The sequence below is a fragment of the Falco biarmicus genome, chromosome 6 (genome assembly GCF_023638135.1).
Source record: "Falco biarmicus isolate bFalBia1 chromosome 6, bFalBia1.pri, whole genome shotgun sequence".
Classification (NCBI taxonomy): Eukaryota; Metazoa; Chordata; class Aves; order Falconiformes; family Falconidae; genus Falco; species Falco biarmicus.
The window spans coordinates 29,403,517-29,423,767 of record NC_079293.1 but is presented as its reverse complement, the minus strand read 5'-3'; the positions used below and the strand labels follow the sequence as shown (position 1 = coordinate 29,423,767).

The 20,251-nt window shown below is 41.0% G+C and overlaps 1 protein-coding gene across 1 annotated transcript; it reads left to right on the top strand.

Annotated features, from left to right (window-relative positions):
* Positions 1 to 443: 443 nt before the first annotated feature.
* Positions 444 to 10,369, top strand: E2F6 (E2F transcription factor 6). Its single transcript, XM_056343964.1, has 7 exons — positions 444 to 783; positions 3,831 to 3,879; positions 5,296 to 5,512; positions 5,824 to 5,983; positions 7,010 to 7,123; positions 8,676 to 8,823; positions 9,556 to 10,369. The coding sequence occupies exons 1-7, from the start codon at positions 718 to 720 to the stop codon at positions 9,591 to 9,593; spliced, it is 792 nt and encodes a 263-aa protein (XP_056199939.1). The 5' UTR covers positions 444 to 717; the 3' UTR covers positions 9,594 to 10,369.
* Positions 10,370 to 20,251: the final 9,882 nt, after the last annotated feature.

Genomic DNA, 20,251 nt, shown 5'->3' with positions numbered 1-20,251 from the left:
CTCTCTCCTTGCCGATGCTGTACACGGAGGGAAGAAAAGCCTCCCTCCTCGGTCACCGAAGGGATGAGAACTTCCCCGGTTTAACCCACTTTCGCGCTTAAGGCGCTCCCCACGCCGGCTGCACCCCGCCAGGAAGACAAGGACGAAGGGGGCGAGCAAATCCTTTCTTCCTCTGCTCTGGGAGGGTGCTGAGGGGAGGAAACGCCAGCCTGGGCGATAAGCGGGGGTCTCCTTCCCCCCGGCGCTCAGAAGAGAGGACTCCCCCGAGCAGCCGCCCGCCCGCCGCGCTGAGGGGACGGCAGGGACCCGGCGGCGGGAGGAGCCACCTCCGCTCGCGCCCCGGCTCTGGCGGGAAGGAGGCGCGCGCCTGCGCACGGGGCGGGGGTTCCGCTTTCCCGCCCGCCCGTCCGGTTTGCGGGGGGGCCGGGGAGGAGAGAGGCGGCCATAACGGAGCTGCGGCGAGGGCGGGAGGGCCCCCTGCCGCCCCCTCCTCCCGGAGGTGGGGTGGGGATGGCGGCGCCTTCTTTCGACACAGACTCGCAGGCTCGTCGTGAAGGCCTCTGAGCGCCCGGCCTCCGCCGCCTCGCCTCAGGGCGGAGAGTCCTCCCGGCGCGCCAAGTCTACGGCCGGCCGGAGGGGGGGGGGGGGAGGAGGAGGAGGAGGAGGAGGAGGAGGAGGAGGAGGAGGAGGAGGAGGAGGGGCCAGGGCCGGGCGAACATGGCCAGCCCTGCCAAGTGGGAGCGTCTGAGACCGCTGCGGCCGGACACGCTGCGTGTGAGTGAGGTAACGGAGGGCGGGGAAGGGGGGTGGACGGGGAGAGGGCGGGGCGGCACTGCAGCGCTTCGCTCCCGCCGCGGGAGGTTCTGAGGAGATCCCCCAGAGTCCTTCCTCTCGCCTGTCCGGCCCGAGGTCCGCGGGCTGGAGAGATGTGGTAGGCCTAGCAGGATTGGTGCGCGAAAGGGGTGTTGTGGTGCTTCCCTCCCTGCTTGCGTGTGTAGCAGGCTACCCGGGAAGAAGAGCGTAGTGGTGGTGTAGCGCAAAGGGATCATACTGGTTTAGCTGTGTTACCCTAGCCTCGTAATCGAGTTAGATACGTTGTAGCTATGTTCGAGAAAAACGAATCCAGCTATGCATTCCGTTCTTCTTCGATCATCTGTGATGTTCAGGTAATCTTAGGTGCAACTTCCACTGCTACTTTTTAGTGATGTTATGAGGTAGCTAGCAAAAAACCAGGCCTACTTTCAATTCTGTGGAACTTCTTAAAAATGCTTATTTTTGTTAACCTTGACTGTTGGGTTCAATGTTACTTGGTAGTAGTATCTTAGAGCCATGAAAAAGTTTACATGAGTTTTTACAGTGGTAACTGAAAATTTCTTATTATTGGAGGTCACGATTGTAAGACACAGAGGGTGTTCGGCACAGCTTCTTTATGTAGGTCTTTAGATGCGTCAGCCAGGGGTGATGCTTTCCTGAATCTGCTTCTCATAAACAAGGAAGTCAAGGGTATGGTAATCATTAGCAGCTTCGGCTGTAATGACCATGGAATAGTGGAGTTCAAGACCCTGAGCGTAGTGAGGAAGGCTAGTAGCAGAGTACAGAACCTGGATTCTAGCTTATTCAGGTAACAGGTAGTTGAGATTTTAGGGGAGACAACTTTGAAAGTTGGAGAAGCGGCCTGTAAGGACAGGGGTGTTCCATCCTGATACTCATGAAAACAAGTAAATGTGTGGAGGAATGGGCATAGCTATGCCTGCACTCTGGGGAGGTCAAGAGGAACATATACAGCAGGTGGGAGCAAGGACAGGCGGTAAAGAAGGATAAAAAGCATTGTGTGGGCATGTAAGTATGATGCTAGGAAAGCCAAAGTCTAAAAATTTAAGACTAGCAAGGAATGTCAAGGGTGACAACGTTTTACTGTTACATTAGCAGTAAAGGGGCAGGGGGAGAATGCGAACCTGTTGCTAGATGGGGCATCTGATTCAGGAAAAGCGGAGACAGGTAAGGCTAAAGTTAATCAGCCTTGTTGCAGTGGGTCTTCAGAACTGATGTCCCCTAGGCTTTGCGTCTAAGAGATGGGATTCAAGGAGAAGAATAGCAAGCAATGGAAAAGTGTCAAATTAGGAATGTCCTGAGAAATCCCAGCCCAGACAAGACTATAGGACCCACTTGGGGTACATCCTGAGAGAGTTGTCTGATTTCATTGTGAGGTTGCTGTCATGGTCTTTGAGGTGTTGTGGAGGTCAGCTACAGCTTAGTCAGCCTCACTTCAGTCTCTTGGAAAATCATGAAGCAAGCGGTCTTGGAAGCTGTTTCTAGGCACATGGCAGAGGAGGCAAATGGGAATAGCCAACAAGACTATGCTTCCAATTTGATTACCTTTGGTGATGGAATTATTAGATCTGTAGATCCAAAGCCTGGAATGTCATCTGCATTTGCTTTAGCAGGACTTCTGAAATAGTCTCTTGCAGCAGCATCCTTTTTGAGTTGGGATGTCACAGATTGTAAGCTACTAGATGAGTAAAAAAAGCCTGGCTGGATTGTCAGGCTCAAAGAGGACTGGCTAGTGGTTCACACTTTATGCAGAAGTGGATTACAAGTGGCATTCCTCAGGGGTCTTTTCCTGGGACCTGTCCTGTTAGGATGAGGATGTGAGGTGCACCCTCATGTTTGAGTGGGGAAGCTGCCTCAGCTGGAGGAATAGGTCATCAGACACCTCATAAACTTAAATCAAGGAAGCTGAAAATTCAAGTGTGAAGTCCTGTACCTGGGCCTGTACGCTGCAGCAGTACAGGCTGGGGGGAGTACCTTGCTGAAAGGACCTGGGGGTCCTGATGGACTGTGGGTTAAACATGCACCAGTGCTGTGCCCTGGCATTGAGGCCTATGAGGCTGTATTAGCAGAAGCATAGCCAGCAAATCGAGGGAAATGATTCTCCTTCTTTACTTGGCATGTACTGGGCTACTGCTGGAATGCTGTGTCCATTTTAGACCCACCAGTACAGGAAGGCTGTTGATAAACTGCTGTGGGAGCCTGTTAAGCCACAGCAGCCCTTCAGTACTTGCAAGAAAGTTAACAAGAAGTGGGTGCCAGCACTTCATAGCCATGCATGATGGCAGCTGAAAGGAAATCGCCATGAATTGAATAGAAGAAGCAAGAGGAGTTGCAACTTGATGTAAGGTGAAACTTTTTTTCACTGCAAGGACATGCAAGCAGTGGAATGGGATGCCCAGAGAGGTGTATCCTCCATCCCTTGATATTTTCCCAGTTGGATAAAGCCTTGAGTAAACAGCTGTGATCTAATGGCTGTTCCTATTTGGACCTGGAGGTTGGACCAGAGACTTTCTTGGGTCTCTCCTAATTGGAATGAGTCTGAATTTGAAAATACAGCTTTTAAATTGGGGTGAGGGGTGGAAAGAAGTTCCTACTTGGGTTCATCATACCAGTTTCTTGACCAGAGCAGACTGCTGCCAGTCTTGTAATATATAATTGTAATGCTCTGTAATAGCAGTGTATCTTCTGTATGTGGACTAGCTGAAGCTTGTATTTGTAGAGTTTATACAGGTATCTGTGTTGTGACCGTTGCCTGAGCATTAGGGAGTTCAGTGGTTTCCAAGACAAGCTGAGACTAAGGGCTGAAAATTCTGATGGGAATTAATGAGCATATATCCCTTCTATCCTCTGATGTTCCTTCACAGTAGTATCTGTTGAATTGTCAGCACTCTGCTGGCTGTAGCATGTAGAGTTGATCTGGTGATTTCTTGTGGAGAAGCTTCCTTTGTAGACAGCGTTTTATGTCAGTCAGTTTCTTTCTTTGTTTGCTTTTTCCCCAGCCACCAATGATCAACCTGAATGTGGACAATGACGTACAGTTTGTGAGAAGTAAGTTGCAGTCTTCCATGTGTGACAATTATTCCTTTAAGTATTTCATGCTTTTTTCATGTTAAATGAAGTAACGGCTATGAAGCAATACATTCTTCATAGTTTTCCTCTTTAAATTTGCTGCAAGTATACTTTCCCACTGCTATAAAGAAAATAATGTACAGGAAAAATGAGTTAGAGAGAACTTGAACATCATGCTGGCAAACATTGGTTTTCAACTGGTATTAACAAATGTAAGTACAAGCTTAAGTGAATTTGCATTGTGGTTTTTGTGTTTTTTTCCTCACCAATTGAATAGTGTCACAAATCTCACTGTAACACAATCCAAAACAGTTGTTGAACCTGTCACCGTTAAGAGTGCACAATCTTGCAGCCATGGAATGGGTGTAATATACTGTGAGTAAAAGTGGATGTCTCATTCATCCTGGGAAAAATAATGAAGTTTGAAGCGCGCGCACACACACCACATTCCCTTGAAACATTAGACTGGAATATTACTCAGTGGCACAGTTTGGTCAGAGATGAAATACCTGGTTTGCTTTCCAGGAGAAAAGACAAGTAACAGCAAAATTTGAGAGTCTTTCATTGACTCTAGCATCAGATGAGTGCATGTGTACCACATCTTTTTTTTTTTTTGTGCCTCAAAAATAGATGCTTTTTTATGTTTTATGCATCTGAAGTTAAACAAGCTATTCATCAGTACCTTTCCTGCTGTTTCTGTGAATATGCTGGTAATGGATACATATAGCACAAGGATCTCTCTTACACCTGTAGTATCTTGGTATCTGCAGATCTTTGTTGCATTAGTATATCAAACAATGGCAGGACAAATTCTTTTGCCCTGAGGCCAAACAGTACAACCAGAGTTTGTCCATATATTAAGTTTTTGTACTGCAGAACAGTTTGGTCATGTCCAGGCTGAAACAGTCCCTGAAACCGTGCCTGAATGTTATTTGGGAGATCTGCAGGTTAATCTGGGCCAAAGATTGTGAAGGAAAAAAGTAATAAATTTTTAACAGTGTCATGGAGCAGATGATAGAGCTGCTGTTCTCTGGCAGTGCCTTGACACTATCTATAGTTAACCAAAGGTTTCATTGGTATTCATTCAGTAGTCTGACCTCATGTCCTACAGAACATAGTTACACAACTATTAATTTCCATGCTAGCAGTCTGAAGTCATGAATGTTGAAAGTGTGAAGATGCATGCTTGCTATTTAGATACAATCATTGCAAACAAATGAAAGTATATGTAGCTAATAGACTTTATATGATGCCATTGCAATGTCAGCATTAATAATTGCTGTGCTTCCAGACTTTTATCTTCATTGTTACTTCATCACTATTGTTTGGGTTTTTTAAGGAACACTTCATACTTGCATGGTAATTTACCCTAAATATTCTATCAAAACTTTACAGAAACTCTGAAAGTCAAAAAGCCTCGATTTGATGCATCCTTGGTTTATTTGACCCGAAAATTCATGGATCTTGTCAAAACAGCTCCAGATGGTGTCCTTGATTTAAACGAAGTAGCAACAACACTTGGAGTACGAAAACGAAGGGTGTATGACATCACGAATGTGTTGGATGGAATCCACTTAATTCAGAAAAGATCTAAGAATCTTATCCAGTGGGTGTGAGTTGACTTTAAAACTTCTAATTTCTGAAACAATAAAACCCAACAATGTCAAGTAATGTTTATAACTTTTGAGAGTATTTTTAAGCATATTGATTTACCTTTAATAGATACAAATATTTAAGTTCTGTATCCTTGTGCTGTCTGAATTACTTGATACATTAACAAGTATCGAGTGCAAAAGCATAATAAAGTGTGTTACAGCAGAGTAAAGGATTTCAGAGTTCCTGGTTGTCTGTTAGTATACTTTGTGCTCAATAAACAGGCTCTTATTTATACAAGCATACTAGACAACTTTTATATCCTTGTAGAGGTTCTAATCTTGACCAAGTTGTTGGAAAAGCACCAGAACAGCAAAACCTTAAAGATGAACTCTCTGACTTGTCAGCAATGGAAGAAGCTCTGGATGAATTAATCAAGGATTGTGCTCATCAGTTATTTGAACTAACAGATGACAAAGAAAATGCAAAATATCCTTTTAAATCTTGCATTACTTTAACATGTGGTTTTGGTTGCAAGTACTCGGGTATCTCATAGTAAGTGTAGGCTGATACAACAGGTATGCAGTAATACTTGATAATGAGTTGTAGAATAGGAAACATTGATTTCATATTCGTGTGTACTAGTCATGTGCCCTGCTTTGCAGTAGCATGTACAATCTAGCATGTTCTCAGGGGAGTACTAGTTGTGTGACCTTCCCACTGCAGAAGAATGGAAGTAGGGCAATAGTCTTGGTACTCTGACCATCACCTTGTTCTCTCCATTATAAAGTTAACTCAGAGGCAAGTCTTGACCTACCAGTGAGACCGAGTTGCTTAGTGAGATGAGAAAGGGAACCCAAAACAGAGCCCCAGTGGCCTGTTGCCAAGAAGATATGATGGTACGTTTCTTGTGTCCTTAATACTGTTATGTCTCTTGAGAGAGGTTCCAATTCAATCTTGTCTTTCAATGGGTTTTGATAATAGAAAAGAGGTTTATTTTAATATGACATAAACATGTGATTTTGGCTTTGGGTTACAATGAAATATTCCTTAGCTCCCTTGCGTGGCAGAATGTTAAGGTTCGTGCTCAATGAAACGTGCCCATTTTCTGTATGATAACAGCAAAACTTTTCATTACACCTCACATGTTCTGTTCTGGTTAAGAAAAGAATTCTGTAGTTTTCCAGGAGATTATTTATGTGTGTCGTAGTAGTTTCTCAGGGGCAGTATTCCCTTTGCTTTGTAGACTTAGGACAGCATCTGTGGAAATGGTTCGTCAGTTGTGTGTGTTTTCTTAATACTGAGTACCTCTGTTTTATAAAAAACTCTCTTTCCTAGCAATAAAGTCTTTCCACTTGTTAACTAATACTTACTTTAATACTAGCTTTGTAAAATTAACCTCATATGAACTATTTACCACTTAAGTTGGTGTTCTGCTTCAACGTATCTGTACATCATACTTTTTGCTTCTGCTTGTTACCAAATTGCTTTACAGAATCCTTGACCAATGTATACACTAGCTTATGTGACGTATCAAGACATCCGTAGCATTCAGGCGTTTCAAGAACAGATTGTGATTGCAATCAAAGCTCCAGAGGAAACCAAATTGGAAATACCAGTTCCTAAAGAAGTAAGATTTATACATTTCTCTCTTAAGGGAGCAAAATTTCTCAAATTTTATATTTGCAGCAGCAATCAGTAATTGATTTCTAGTTTTGTTATCATGTATAGCAAATATTGGTACTTCATTGTTCTTTTATTTTGTATTCTTGTATCCTTACAGCACTAAACAATGCTGCAGGAATAATAGTGTAATAAACTTACTTTCAGTATTTTTCTGTTTACCTAAATTATTAAACAATAAACAGGTCTGAGCTTTAGTTATTTGCTAGACAGAATGGAACAACTGTAGTAAGTGTTACTTATTCCCACTATCAGTTTGTTCAAGAATTACTAGGATAATGAAACTTTCAAAGAGCTGTTAATGTTTGAATACTAAAATCTACAAAAATTGTAAATCTAACCAAACAGCCATTGGCATGATTTTATAATGTTCTTAACAGCATGTAAATGCTGTCTTACTGCTTAATGAGTAGACAGTTTTGTTACTGTAATATTAAAGTGTGAAATGCAGTGTGGTTGACAAAAGAAAACATTTTGGCACTCTAGTAGATCATGTCAGGATGGATTTTTTGCATGGAGGTGGGGAGGTTCTGTCCTGTCCTCACCTTGTGGCACAACACACATCCTCATCCTTCTGTTTGTGTCATACAGAGGAGCTGTAACGGCTTTGCCCTCTGCACCCAGTCATGCTGCAGCTGCGTCAGGGCATCTATACTGGGAATCCAGTGTTTAAAGTAGTACTGTGAAAGAGGGGAAATAATGGAAGTAAGCTTAAGATAAACAAATGGAACTTTAATTTGTTTTCCTTCTGTATGTGTGTTTTGTTTATAAGGCTTTTAATTGTATAATCATCAAATTTATCTTGCTGTGTGCACAGATGGGGAGGTGATACAATAGGAAAAGGAGATATATGAATCAGTAGAACCAGAAGATTTAGATCCTCTGCATTGATCTCCAGTGGTTTCACTGGTAGAAGGAGCTGGCTCTCATGCTGTGGAGATGAAAAAGATAAGATTTCAGAGGCTTCCTGAAGCAAAAGAAGGCAGGATTTAAAAAGATGTATTTTAGACAGAACAGAATTTTCTCTCTGTTGTCCGTTAAATTTGATTTGCTCTGTGCCTTGCAGTGTGATGTCTGCTGAAGGAAAGCAGTAAAAGTAATGTAGTTTAGTTGTTTTGTGATATTATTAAAGTTGCTACATGCTCTGATTTGTTTTCTGATCCATGGCATTGACTTGTCAAGTTTTAAATTGTTACTCTTCCTAAATGTATAGTAAATCCTGGTCATACATCTAAAGGTCAGTAAAAAAGACTAAACAAAGATTTAAGTGCACATTCATCAAAATTGAAACCTTTTTAGCTTAGTGGTGCTTAATAATTGCCCTACAAATCTATGTAATAGTTATAATTCCTGTAGAACTAATAACACAATTTTAAATAGTTATGCTATTTCTGTATTTGTTCTGTTCTTCATCTACTGGCTGTAAAATATGTGCAAAAATAGATAACCTGATGTGAAAGATTTGTGCTTTGGTTTATATGCAAGTCACTGTTTTATAGGATTGCATAGAAGTACATGTGAAGAGCACAAAAGGACCCATTGATGTGTATCTGTGTGAGGTGGAAAAAGAGAAGCCAGGTGCTAAAACTTTTGAAGATACAGTTACTGTCACTTCTGAAACTGAGCCATCAGTTCCTCCTGATGAAGGTGGTGTCTTCCATTTACATTTTATCCCCATGTAATGTTTTTTTCAAGAGGGTCATACCATTCTGATACAGTTGAAAACTATATTGTGCAAGTATAATTTTTCTGGGCATAGTTTGTGGGCCAAGATGTGTGGGAGTATAGGAAACGCCCGAAAGAGGAGCTTGTGCTGTTGTGCTACCTGACAGCAGCAGGAGGTCAGTCAGGCACGTGCACATGTAGCAAGGCACTCTTGTTCCCTGACCCTTTCCTTCCTTTGCTCTCACTGGTTTCCTGTCAGAGCTGCACTCTGCAGGTGGAACAATGTGTGTTAGTTCTTGGCTGCCTCGTTGCAGAGCCCAGCAGCTCACCTGAAACGAGAGTTATGATGCTCTTTCAAATGACAGTATGCTGCCCTTGTTCATTACTGCCCAGTCTAAGGGAGGGCAGACAGGAGAGGGGATGTAGTGTTTTCACTCCTAAAACAAGATTGGCTGATAACGTAGTTTCTCAAAACCCCCAGTGCTACAGGATGTTGTGGTTTAGAAATAAGTGTGGCAGGAATTGCAGTAGTTCAGGACACAAAAGATAATTTATTTTTAGCAGTGCTCCTTTATAGTTGAGGGGAAGGGATGACTTCTTAATCTTAGGTAGTTTTTAACTTTATTTTGCTTGCAAAATGACTCAGAATTGTATTTCCTACAATGACAGTAATTGTATTCTTTTTTTTTTTTTTTTTTTACTTTCCTTTAAAAGCGAGATCTCCAGGCGAAGGAAAAAACCAAACCACCTGAGATGCCAGATTAATTACAACTCAAAAATCTAACAGCGAATGTAAATATATGTGTTACAGAGCTTTTCCAAAGCCACTTGGATCTGCAACCTTACTAACCTGAAACGTTCCAAAGTGGTTTAAATTTAAAACAGCAGTGGGTTGTTTGAGTGCTTTCACAGGATTGCTTATCTTCCCAAGATGAAAGATGACAGTTATTGCTTTTAGGACCTTTGTACTACAGAACTTTGGGAAAATGGTATTTTTAGCTGATGAAATAATTGTAATTGACAGAAAACACAATTACTTCTAAAAATGAAGATTTGAAAACTATCTCTGGGATGATCCACAATCCTTACTCTGGGATGATCCACAATCCTTACTCTGGGATGATCCACAATCCTTACTCTGGGATGATCCACAATCCTTACTCTGGGATGATCCACAATCCTTATGGGAATGTATATAATAAAGAAATGCACTTTTCAGTTCTGAGGCTGCACTACTACTAAGCAGGATTGGCAAGTACAAGTGTAACAAAGAACTGGTTTATCAGAAGCCTTCACTATAAGGAACAAGATGTAGATATCCTGAGAGTTATGCCTTACGCTGTGTAGGTGCTGTTTGCATCATTTGCATCCAGCTCTGTATGAACTATGGTATCAACACTGAAGTTAAATAATTGGGCTTTTTGTATATATCTGTATCATGTCTAGGTAGTTACTGATGTAGATTTTTTGAGATGGTTTGCACTTCTGCCTTTGTACAGCAAAGAAATAAAATAAGCTTATAAAAATATTAAGTAGCCTAATCAGTCAGTCTAACGGAACACTTTGAGTTATCTTTGTCAGATTGCTTGGGTAAGCACAGACATTAAAACGGATATGAAAATTTTAAATCTGTTATATGTGATGCTGGCAACTAGCAGTTAGAGCTGATTCTTGTGATGCCACAATACAGTAGCAATTTTCAGAATAAACTTCATGATCAGTAACTACTTAAAATTGGTCCCTTCAGTTTCTGGAGTTTGCATACAGCATAGCTTTAGCCTAGTACCATGATCTCTTTGTGGCTTTAGCTTGCAAAAATATGTAAAATAGTTTAGGACTACTTCTGGTTGTCCCTCTGTGGTATCTGTAAAATGAAGCTTTAGTACTTGGGTGCTGGGTTTCTAAGTGAATTAACTGTCACCGTACAAATGCCTTGCTTAGGCTCATTCTACTCCAGTAGTGAAAAGCATACTTCTGTGTGGGGTGGGTGGGTTGGTTTGTTTTTAAATTGGAGCTCCAGGTCTTTGTTTTCCCAGTCACGCAGTATCAACAACTATCCATCCACTCACAAGTGAGAACAACAAAGCAAATAAACTTTTCAGTGTTTTAACCAGCAACTCTACAGCTGTTTTAGATGCTGTGAAATTAAATTCCCTATATTCTGCAGTACAAATAAAGTAGAAAAAGAGCTTAAATAAATATATCTAAATGCATATGTTAATGCAGTTTTCTACAAGGTTAACAACTTCTGCAAAATCTGTAGTATTACCCTATGCAAACTGAAATACACAAAGTGCAAGCTTGTATCAGAAAGTAATCTTGACTTCTTGTGTGTGTGCGCTTCCAGAATATAGGACTTGTGTTTGATACTATTTTTCTGCATCTATACATCAACACAAACTATAGGCTGAGCTGTTACAGTAATTAATAAAAGCAAAGTGAAAGCATGTTTTGTATGTAGATGCAGTAAAAATGGGGAAGGTGCTCCTCTAGTAAAGCTGGGGGCTGGAGTTAAAATTAAGAAATCATCTTTCTGAACAAGAAGGGTCCTTTTCCTTCGGTGGCTTGCATCTTTCCATATGGCAAACTTGCTATTTGATTTCTTTTTTTTTTTTTTTTTTTTACATCACTCTTCTGTTTTTGTGGGGAGAGAGATCTGTGCCCAAGTATTGATTCCCCCTACACTGGTTCAGCAACTTGGGATAATCTTTGCTGTGAAACATAAAAATTTCCAGCACCACCAACTGATCCTGAGTGCTGTGCATCAGGGTGGGACTTTCTTACATGATGATACTGTGTTTTGAACTGTAGAGTAAGGAAGCATACTTCTACAAAATAACCAGCTTCTAAACGTTAAGGAACTCTGTCTTCAAAAGCAGAACATACTTTATTTAATTGAAACATTAGGATTTTTTTTTATTTTGAAATCTCTGATTATTCTCTTTTTTTCCTTTGCGCGGGTTTTTCTAGCTGTAGAAATCATTTTTTAACTTTAAGCTACACTATTATCACAGTGAAATGGGAGAAGCTGTAATATGGCAGCTATGCTATAATTGTTTTCTTAAATACGTTGATTGTTTTAATATTGCATCTTTAGTGGAACAAACAAACTTTTGAAGATTAAACCACTTCGTTGTTGCTACTAGAATACTTACAGTATTATCCACTTGTGATAATGGAGAACAACGTACTGCATTAGCTCAGTAAGCCAGCTAGCTGGAAAGATTAGACTTGGACTTGAGGAGAGGTTCCTGAGTAAATATGAACTTATGTGCAAGTTACAAGCTCACTTAAAAAGTAAATCTGATAGGACCTTATTCTGAACTTTATAATAATGTTTGATTTCTTCTGAAAGGTTGTTAAGATTAAATTATTTTGGTTGAGTCCATATCTGTCCATTGCAAACATATTTATATGTGTAAGCACTTCTCTCGGCTATTTGAGGACTCTGCCTGTAATAAAGTAAAAAGCTCTAATAATATTTTTGTCTTTCCTTCAATAAGAATGGCTGAACATCTAAATGCATTAATCAGCAATAGCAACAGACAGAATCTGTAATTATAGAACGACCTGGTTTTGCTGACTCTGTAACAGGAACAAATGCTACAAGTTGCCAGTTCAGCCCTTATTTGTTATGGGAAATCACTCATCAGTTTTCAGTGATTCGCAGTTTTTAAATAATGTGATCTGTAAAGAAGAGAGGCTTGCTTTAAATTACTGTATTTTGGAAAGCACTTAAAAGACAACAAATTCCTTCATTTTGAATAATCCTTTGTTGTGTGTGAAAAGCCTCATTTAGAAGTATAATTAATTTCAGATTAATTATATACATTGATTTCAGAAGTCACTCCAGCTCTTGTAATTTTCGGTGATGAGGTGAGCCTGGTTGCTAGACAATGGGCTGCTCCTGAGTAGCTGGAGTTCGCTGCAAGCTTTACACCCTTGTGTGTGCCGCGATCTTAGTGAACAGGCTGGCTCTGGCACTGTGCTGGCGCGTAAGTAACTGCTGAAGTGTTTATCCAGAGCAGGAATCTGCTATTTTTGGTTCCACTTCTGATCTGTCAACAGTCATTTGTGAGAAGTGTGTTGAAGCTAACATCACATGAACTATACTTGGTTGTGTGTGGTTTATAGAAATCTACATGAGGCTTCTCTCATAGATGTTTACTGAAGTGTTCGATACTCATTTGTAAAAAACCATGGTATATGATTGGAAGGAAATCTTAATGATGCTCGGAGAGAAAGAAGCCTGGCTCCCTCCGTGCATCTCATATGGTTCCTTCCCTTCGTTTCATCCCGCTGCAGCCTGGCAGTGGGCTATCAGGGTCTGCAGCTGTGCTGCCTGGGCACCCACCGCATCCGTGTGCGCTTACAGTAGCTTCTCACAGTGTGAACTGTGAATGAGGTAGTGTGTGTAATCGTCCCTGCGTTAAGTGGTGGGGCTATAGGAGACGATCCTAGAAGTTGTAACAGCAAATTCAAAAGACACAAGCTCAGGACATCATTAGCCTTTTGTTGACTTTTATTAGGCCTCTAATATTTCATAGCATCCTTCTTCAAAAGGAAAACTTAGCACTTCAAATGAAAACTTCAGGAATCTAAAAATTTTCAAGAAGACAGTTTTGCTTTCAGTCTTTTGTAGATTATAATTCAAGTCCTGCACAGAACTGCTTTTAGGTAATGCAATATTCTTTGCCAGACAGACAAGCAATTTTGGTATTTCAGCTGTCATTTTCTAAGGAACTCTTTCTCTCTTTCTGTTCGTTTCTTTTTTGTTTGGGTTTTTTTTGTTTGTTTGTTTTGTTTTCTTTTTTTCCCCATCTATAACCACAGAAATGTCACAAGCAGGTTATGGCAGTAGTTGTTGCTTCTCTAACTTGCAGCCAAAGCCCATGTCATGAAAAATGACACAAAAATTCATCGAAGTTTTTCTAGCACATTAGGAAGGTGTTGAATCAGATATAAAGTTTCAGCAAGTGCAGAAAGGGAAAACGGGTTTTTTTATATATTTTATTCACAAGGCACACAATTTCTTAAGAGACTTGCTGGCTCCTAAATCTAGGGTAACATTTGTGTTCACTGACTGTGACCTCAGCATTAAGAGTTCACTTCCAAATGTGAAAATAAAAGTTATTTGTCAGACAAAATTTTTTGAAGTCCAGTAAAAATATTTCAGAATTTATTTGGATAATAAAGTTTTAAAGGGGATTGTAAATTAGAGATGAGCCTGACCTTTAAGCACAACCTAAGAGCAAATACCTGCGAACCTGAAGAGTAAAACAAGGTCAATAGACCCCATGTTTATTATACCAGTCATTAATGTTGAAAGTTGAAGCTAGATACCTACTTCTCTAAAGACTGAGATTTCTGGCTGAGATTTAGCATGATTGAAATATTTGAGAGACAGCTGGGATTCCAACAGAAATGTTCTGGATCTAGAAACGTCAGCAAAGAGGGAAATTACCCTCTCCATTATTTGCGGCAGTAGCTGTTAGTAGGGAGTTACCTACTTTATTTTTTTTACAAGCACACAAAAAGAAGTTCCTGAACATGAGTACCTGTAGGAAATATATCCTACTAAATATTGCAGTGGCAACATTTGAGCATGGCCTCTGGAACAAGGGAAGGCATTAATGCAATTTTGAAAAGGAGGACACACAGTATCTCATGCTCTGATTGGTGTGATCCATCTTTCTGCAAACTGTGATGAGACTGCCTTCTGGCATTCTCATCTGCTAGGTTGCACTCTGCCTGTGCTCCTGTTCAGAAGCGTCCAGAAAATAAATTGTATGTACAATACTGTTCCTTTATACATGGAGAAAATATAGACTGCTATAATCTGGACAGAAGGGGTTGGAAGGCTGTCCAGATACTGTCTGTATGCTATGTATGCATCTCTGAGGATCTGTTGCCTAGAAATGAAAACAAGACAACAATAATTGTTTACATAGATGTTGCCTGAAAACTTCTCAGGCATTTATGCTCTCTCTGCCGGCTTTATGCCAATGGACCATTTCTTATATTGACAAGTGGGAGCTATTTTTGGGGAGTAAGGAGGGAAGTCTGCAAAATGGCGTTTATGGTTTGGAGAGAAAATAATACAGCTGTAAAGGGAAAATAAATCCTCCCGATGCCACATAAAAAGTTTTTTATCACCTTTGAAATCAAAACCTGATCAGGACAGGGTCTGTTCGTTCAATTGAATCACTTCTGATGAGTTTAACAAAATCGAGGTTTGACTAGAAACAGTCATTCAGCCATGTGCCTTATTGACAGCAAACGGTGGCTCTGAAATGGGCTTGAGTAAGCTGAATAAATTATACTTGCAGCTGAATTGTTCTGTATTTTGTATTGGTAATTCTGTTTAAAAGTGATAATGGATTCACAGTGGTAATAATGGTAGTACCGAGGAATTACTGAGATATAGAACTATGATTATCAGAAGGATGAGATTTGGGATTTCTGTCTCCATACAGTGAGAATCTTAGTGTGGGCTGTCCTCTAAGGAGTTTTAACATATAAACCCATAGATGCTTTCAACAACACATCACACTGTTATCAGGGAGCTTGCTGCCTCTGGACAAATCATTCCTCTGTTCTGTGCCTATTTGCAAAAAGGGGGGCACTGCCTTGATCTCCTTTGCAAACTCCTGTCAGTTCTGCTCCGCAGTGACTACTATGAGCATACCAGCTCCCCCAGCACTTCCATAGTCCGGCCCTGGACTTGCTGTTCTTCATGAAGCAATCACGGTGGCTGCCAGGACCTCCCAGGTGCCCTAGAAGAGCATCCTCTCTGAAGACAGAACCAGAACACTCTCTGCTATCTTGAAAGATGTTGCCCCCAGGGCTTCCTGACGCTCTCAGTCATTACTGCATGTCCTTTAACAAATTAAATGGCAAAATAAATGTTCCAGGCACATAATCAAAATAAGCATTTTATTGTGAATTACAGTTGAGAAGCCAAAGTGTACAAATGTACAAATAAATGTTCCTTATGCTTATTTTACATATACTGGGATTTTTCTTTTCCTTTGGGATCTTCCCAGTCCTGTATTATGAGACAGGAAAATCTGAAACATCTGATTAAACTTCAGTATAACTTGCCTTTTTTTTTTTTTATAACGATAGCAGAATTGTTGCCTCTCTAGGTTAAATAATCTGACATTTAAAAAAGCTTAGAGATAGGATTAACCCTTTCCTCACCCCTTTTCCATCTGCCAGTACATCTTTTTTACAGTGGCCAGAGAGGAACTGAAATGGGTACCGCCTTCCAGCATCGACACTTGCATGAAATAAACACTCTAAACAGCCTGTGGAGTTTCAAGGGGAACTTTGGTGAAAGGGAAAAAAGGGAGAAATTACCCGCCAGTTCTTACCCATTTACCCCAGACAAGCCCCGAGCCCCACGCTGACTGCAAAGAGCTCGTCGAGGGCCGGAGCTGCTCGCTGGCTTCCGGAGGCTGCGGGGCCACTAGAGGGATGTCTACAACCATCCTTCCATCGGGTCCGACTCGCCAACCACCACTCCACATTTCTGGCCAGCTGCAAATCACACTCAGCATCGAACTACCTGAAAATGCTGTAAAGACTATATCAGAGGGCTGCTCACCGTGGCCTACAGAAAGTGTTTGGAAACCCCCAGTCCGGAAAGATGCGGTGCGCTAGTCTGCCACAAGGTCCGAGTGAGCTGGTCAGAAATTTTCTGGTCGAACAGTTTTCTACCATCAAATTCCAATTCAGTGGAAAGCAAACTGCTTCCCTCCAGATCCCTAGCTGCTGCTTTCCTTCCAGCACATCAGATGTGGTCCACCCAAGTCTTTTTGACAGCCCAAGTTCAAGGGCTTGGAAGACCAGGAGGGCTGGGCTGTGGTGCTACCAGCCAACTGGCTCTGTGGGCTATGCAGCTGCCTGCCTGTCCGCGATACGGGTTGTGGGGGAATCTGAGAAATGCTGAGAAAACTCTGAAAAACCCGAATTCCGTTCTCTTCTGTAATGAAATCTCTCTTCATGCTGCCATTCTGTAGGCAGCATCACATCCAGCACTTGGTTTGGAGCTTTTCTACACTTTTAACAACTGCAGCTACACATATCCTTTTTTTCTTTGTTTGTTTCCTATGATTTAGCTTGTATTTTGTGGCATGGCATAATCTATTTAAACTATCAACAAGCTAGCAGTATGCTTAGTGACAAAAGTACTTCTATTTTGTTATTCATTTTAAATTAGTTGGCTAGAAAAGGATGAAAACTTAATAGTGAAGAGTCCCCCTCCTACAGGGACTGACTGTTGGAACTGATGGGGTGAAAGGGGCTGCAAAGAAAGTATCGATAAGCTGAGGAAATAAGCACTAGATGTGTTATAAAAGGTCTCGTGCACCCCAGGACAGCATCATTAATGAGCCCTAATTTATTACTATGTCTGGGTAGATGGGTCAAACTCTTATACTCAAAAAAAGATTAAAATGTGTTGTAATGTAGGTGGAAAAGAAGCAGCATAGATTTTATAAGTGGTAATAGTTAGAGTTGGGTGATTTATTTATTTATTTATTTTCATAGTTAATTCCCCGGAAAATGTGGTTTCAGTCATGTCTAAACTATTTGCTTCAAATTTGCTGAATAGTTTTGGCTGGAAAAAAAACAAAGGAGGGGATAAACTCTGTTGGAGGAAAGTCCCCAGTTACCCAGCAGCTCGATGATCAGAGCATTTCCTTAGGTAGCAGAGACCCCTGAGCAGAGGCTGTTTTGAGGGAGGCTATGCTCAATCCTTCCCATTACCACTTTGATTTTGTCCAGATGGAGAGGCATGGGGACACACCTCCCACGGGAGCACAGTGGTTCCCAGGGTGGGAAGCCATGATTCTCATGCTCCTCCTCACTGACCCAATGAACTTGGTGCCTTTGTGCAGGCAACAGCTTCAACACAAGGAAGAATCTCCCCTTTCTCCCACTTCAGGGATGCCCAATACTTTGACAGCTTCCTAGGAAGCAGAATTCTGCTTCAAACTCCCTTGGACAAAAATAAGATTCCCTTATCCTAAGTATATCCATGCTATGAAACTAAAAAAGAGACCCCTCTCTGTTCTTTCAAGTATCCAGAGCAAATACTCCACATTGGATCAGTGCAAAGAAATACCGTCAGGTTATTTTCTTTCAGCAAGGAAAAACAGCCAGTTTGGTTACGTCCGAACTGTGCTGGTTTTTATTATAAGTTCCCTTAGTAATTCCCATTAACACCACCCTTACCGTATCAAATTACTTAATGAAGACAAGGTAAATGAGATCGACTTTGTTTTGCCATTATTTTATAACTGTGGTTAGTCCAGTATGATGTACATGTAGACTGTTTTCTATTTTCTTCCATATCTTTGTTATATGCTAGAAATGTGCTTTTAAACATTGTATGCTACTCAGGTCACAGAAGGAGATTGACAACTGTCATGTTTGTCTCCTTTGAAGATACAGATCTATACTTACTGTTTTCAATCATATAGCATCACCCTGGCAATAGTAATTCATTTGAGAATCACTTGTTATAGAAATTAAGATGTAGTTTTAGTAATTTCAGAATTCTGATGCTTATCTGAAACCAAACTTACTAAAATCATCTAAGTTTTTCTTGCAATTTGCTTGTAATTACCACTTCTATGGCAATTTTCATTTTCATACCTTATTTCTGCTTATCCATATACTGTTTTGTTTTAACATCATCAGCCATCACCAAAGCCTAGATGAAATATTCGTTTGGACTGGGGCAAAACTGAGATCATCTCTACGCTAATTTCTTCATAGAGCTGTCCCATTTACTACTTGAGAGTCAAATCTAGTAATAACAGTTGTTTAAACAAGACTGTCCTTCTTGCTGGACAAAATGAGAAATAGGAAAATCATACTTTTTCCAAACAGGAAGAAAAAAAAAAAGTTGCGTTCCTGGTTATTCTTTCTTTCTCTCTCTCTTTCTTTTGTTCTTTCTTTTTTTTTCTCTTTCCTTCCTTCCTTTCATCTCCTTCTTTCTTTCCCTACCTCTCTGTGATGTGTTCATGTTGCTGCTCAACTCTGATATTGTTTACATACAAAATGATGTAATTTCACCAAGATTGTAAACCCTTATCTGCAAAGCTATGTCTTCACTAGTGCACTCACGATTGTTCTTATTCCTATGTAGAGTCTCTGCAAGTTCCCCAAGAGTAGGCACAGCAACTGCAGTTGTTTATACTCCAGTATCAGCTAGACTGGCTTGTTTTCCCCACAATTAACAGTAGCTAAGTCTTGATGAGAAGCAGATCACAGGAATGACAGTGCTAATATGGAGACACATAATGTGGGTATTCAGAGATGCACACAGAACTCCAGCACCAGTCATCTTTATTTAGCCTTTCTATACAAGCCATCTTCTACTGGCATTTCCCCCTAACTGCAGGGAGTGTTTGGTGCTCAGGGTTTTACCATCATTTTCCAAGCCAGTTCCTGCATACTTATGGCTAAAAGCCAAATCAAAAGAAGGATTTATTAGTTGCCTACTATGACTTTCATACCAAAATCCAAGATTGCAATCCAGAAATACTCTTCTCAATACCTGTCTAAATGTGAAGGTCACTAAGTTTGCTATCTACCTCTCAGCCTCCATCCTGCTGAGCACTCTCATTGACAGGCTAGAAAGCTTTTCTTCCTGGCCTCTTATTAATGCGTTTTTACTGCATAAAGACTGCTTCAGCAGAATGTGTCCTTAAAGAGGCACACCCACACACCTGCAAGATAGTGGCTAGGAATTTTATTTGGAGGTGGAATATGCAGCATGAATTGCCACAGGGTGGGGAAAAAGAGAATATTTATGGGGGTTCTCACTCTCCTAAAGAATTCTGGATCAGATCAGGATGGCCATGCTGGTTGATACTACATACCATCTGGGAAAATGACGGGCTTTGGGCACATTTCTTGTAACAAGTTCTGTTCAGTACGCAGCTGGGCCCTCCTTTCTAATGTGTCTGATTCTCCTCAGGTTTTCTGTTAAGGAGCCTGTTTGCCCAGTTCTGGACTTTGGGTTCCATTTTGGGAAGCAGTTGCTTAAATGTTTGTTCTTAAATCCAGAATAAATTATCACAAATGCTTGTGTTCACATGGGTACGTGTTCACTGGAAGAGGTATTACAGACACACGAGTGACGGGACTGGATCAATCCTTATTCCCCTTGTCAGAATTAAAAGGGGGCAGAAACAGCTTTGAGAAGCTATGGCCAGCACTTCCACAGGACCAACAACTTTGTACCCTGCACACTTCCAATTTTGCAACTTTTACCACGTGTCATGGAAAGGAAGTGCTGGAGATACTGCTCACAGCAGAAGGAAGAATGGCAAAACCCCTCCAACATCCTGTGAGGTATAAGCAGTCTACTGACAACACGATGGGGAGGATTTCA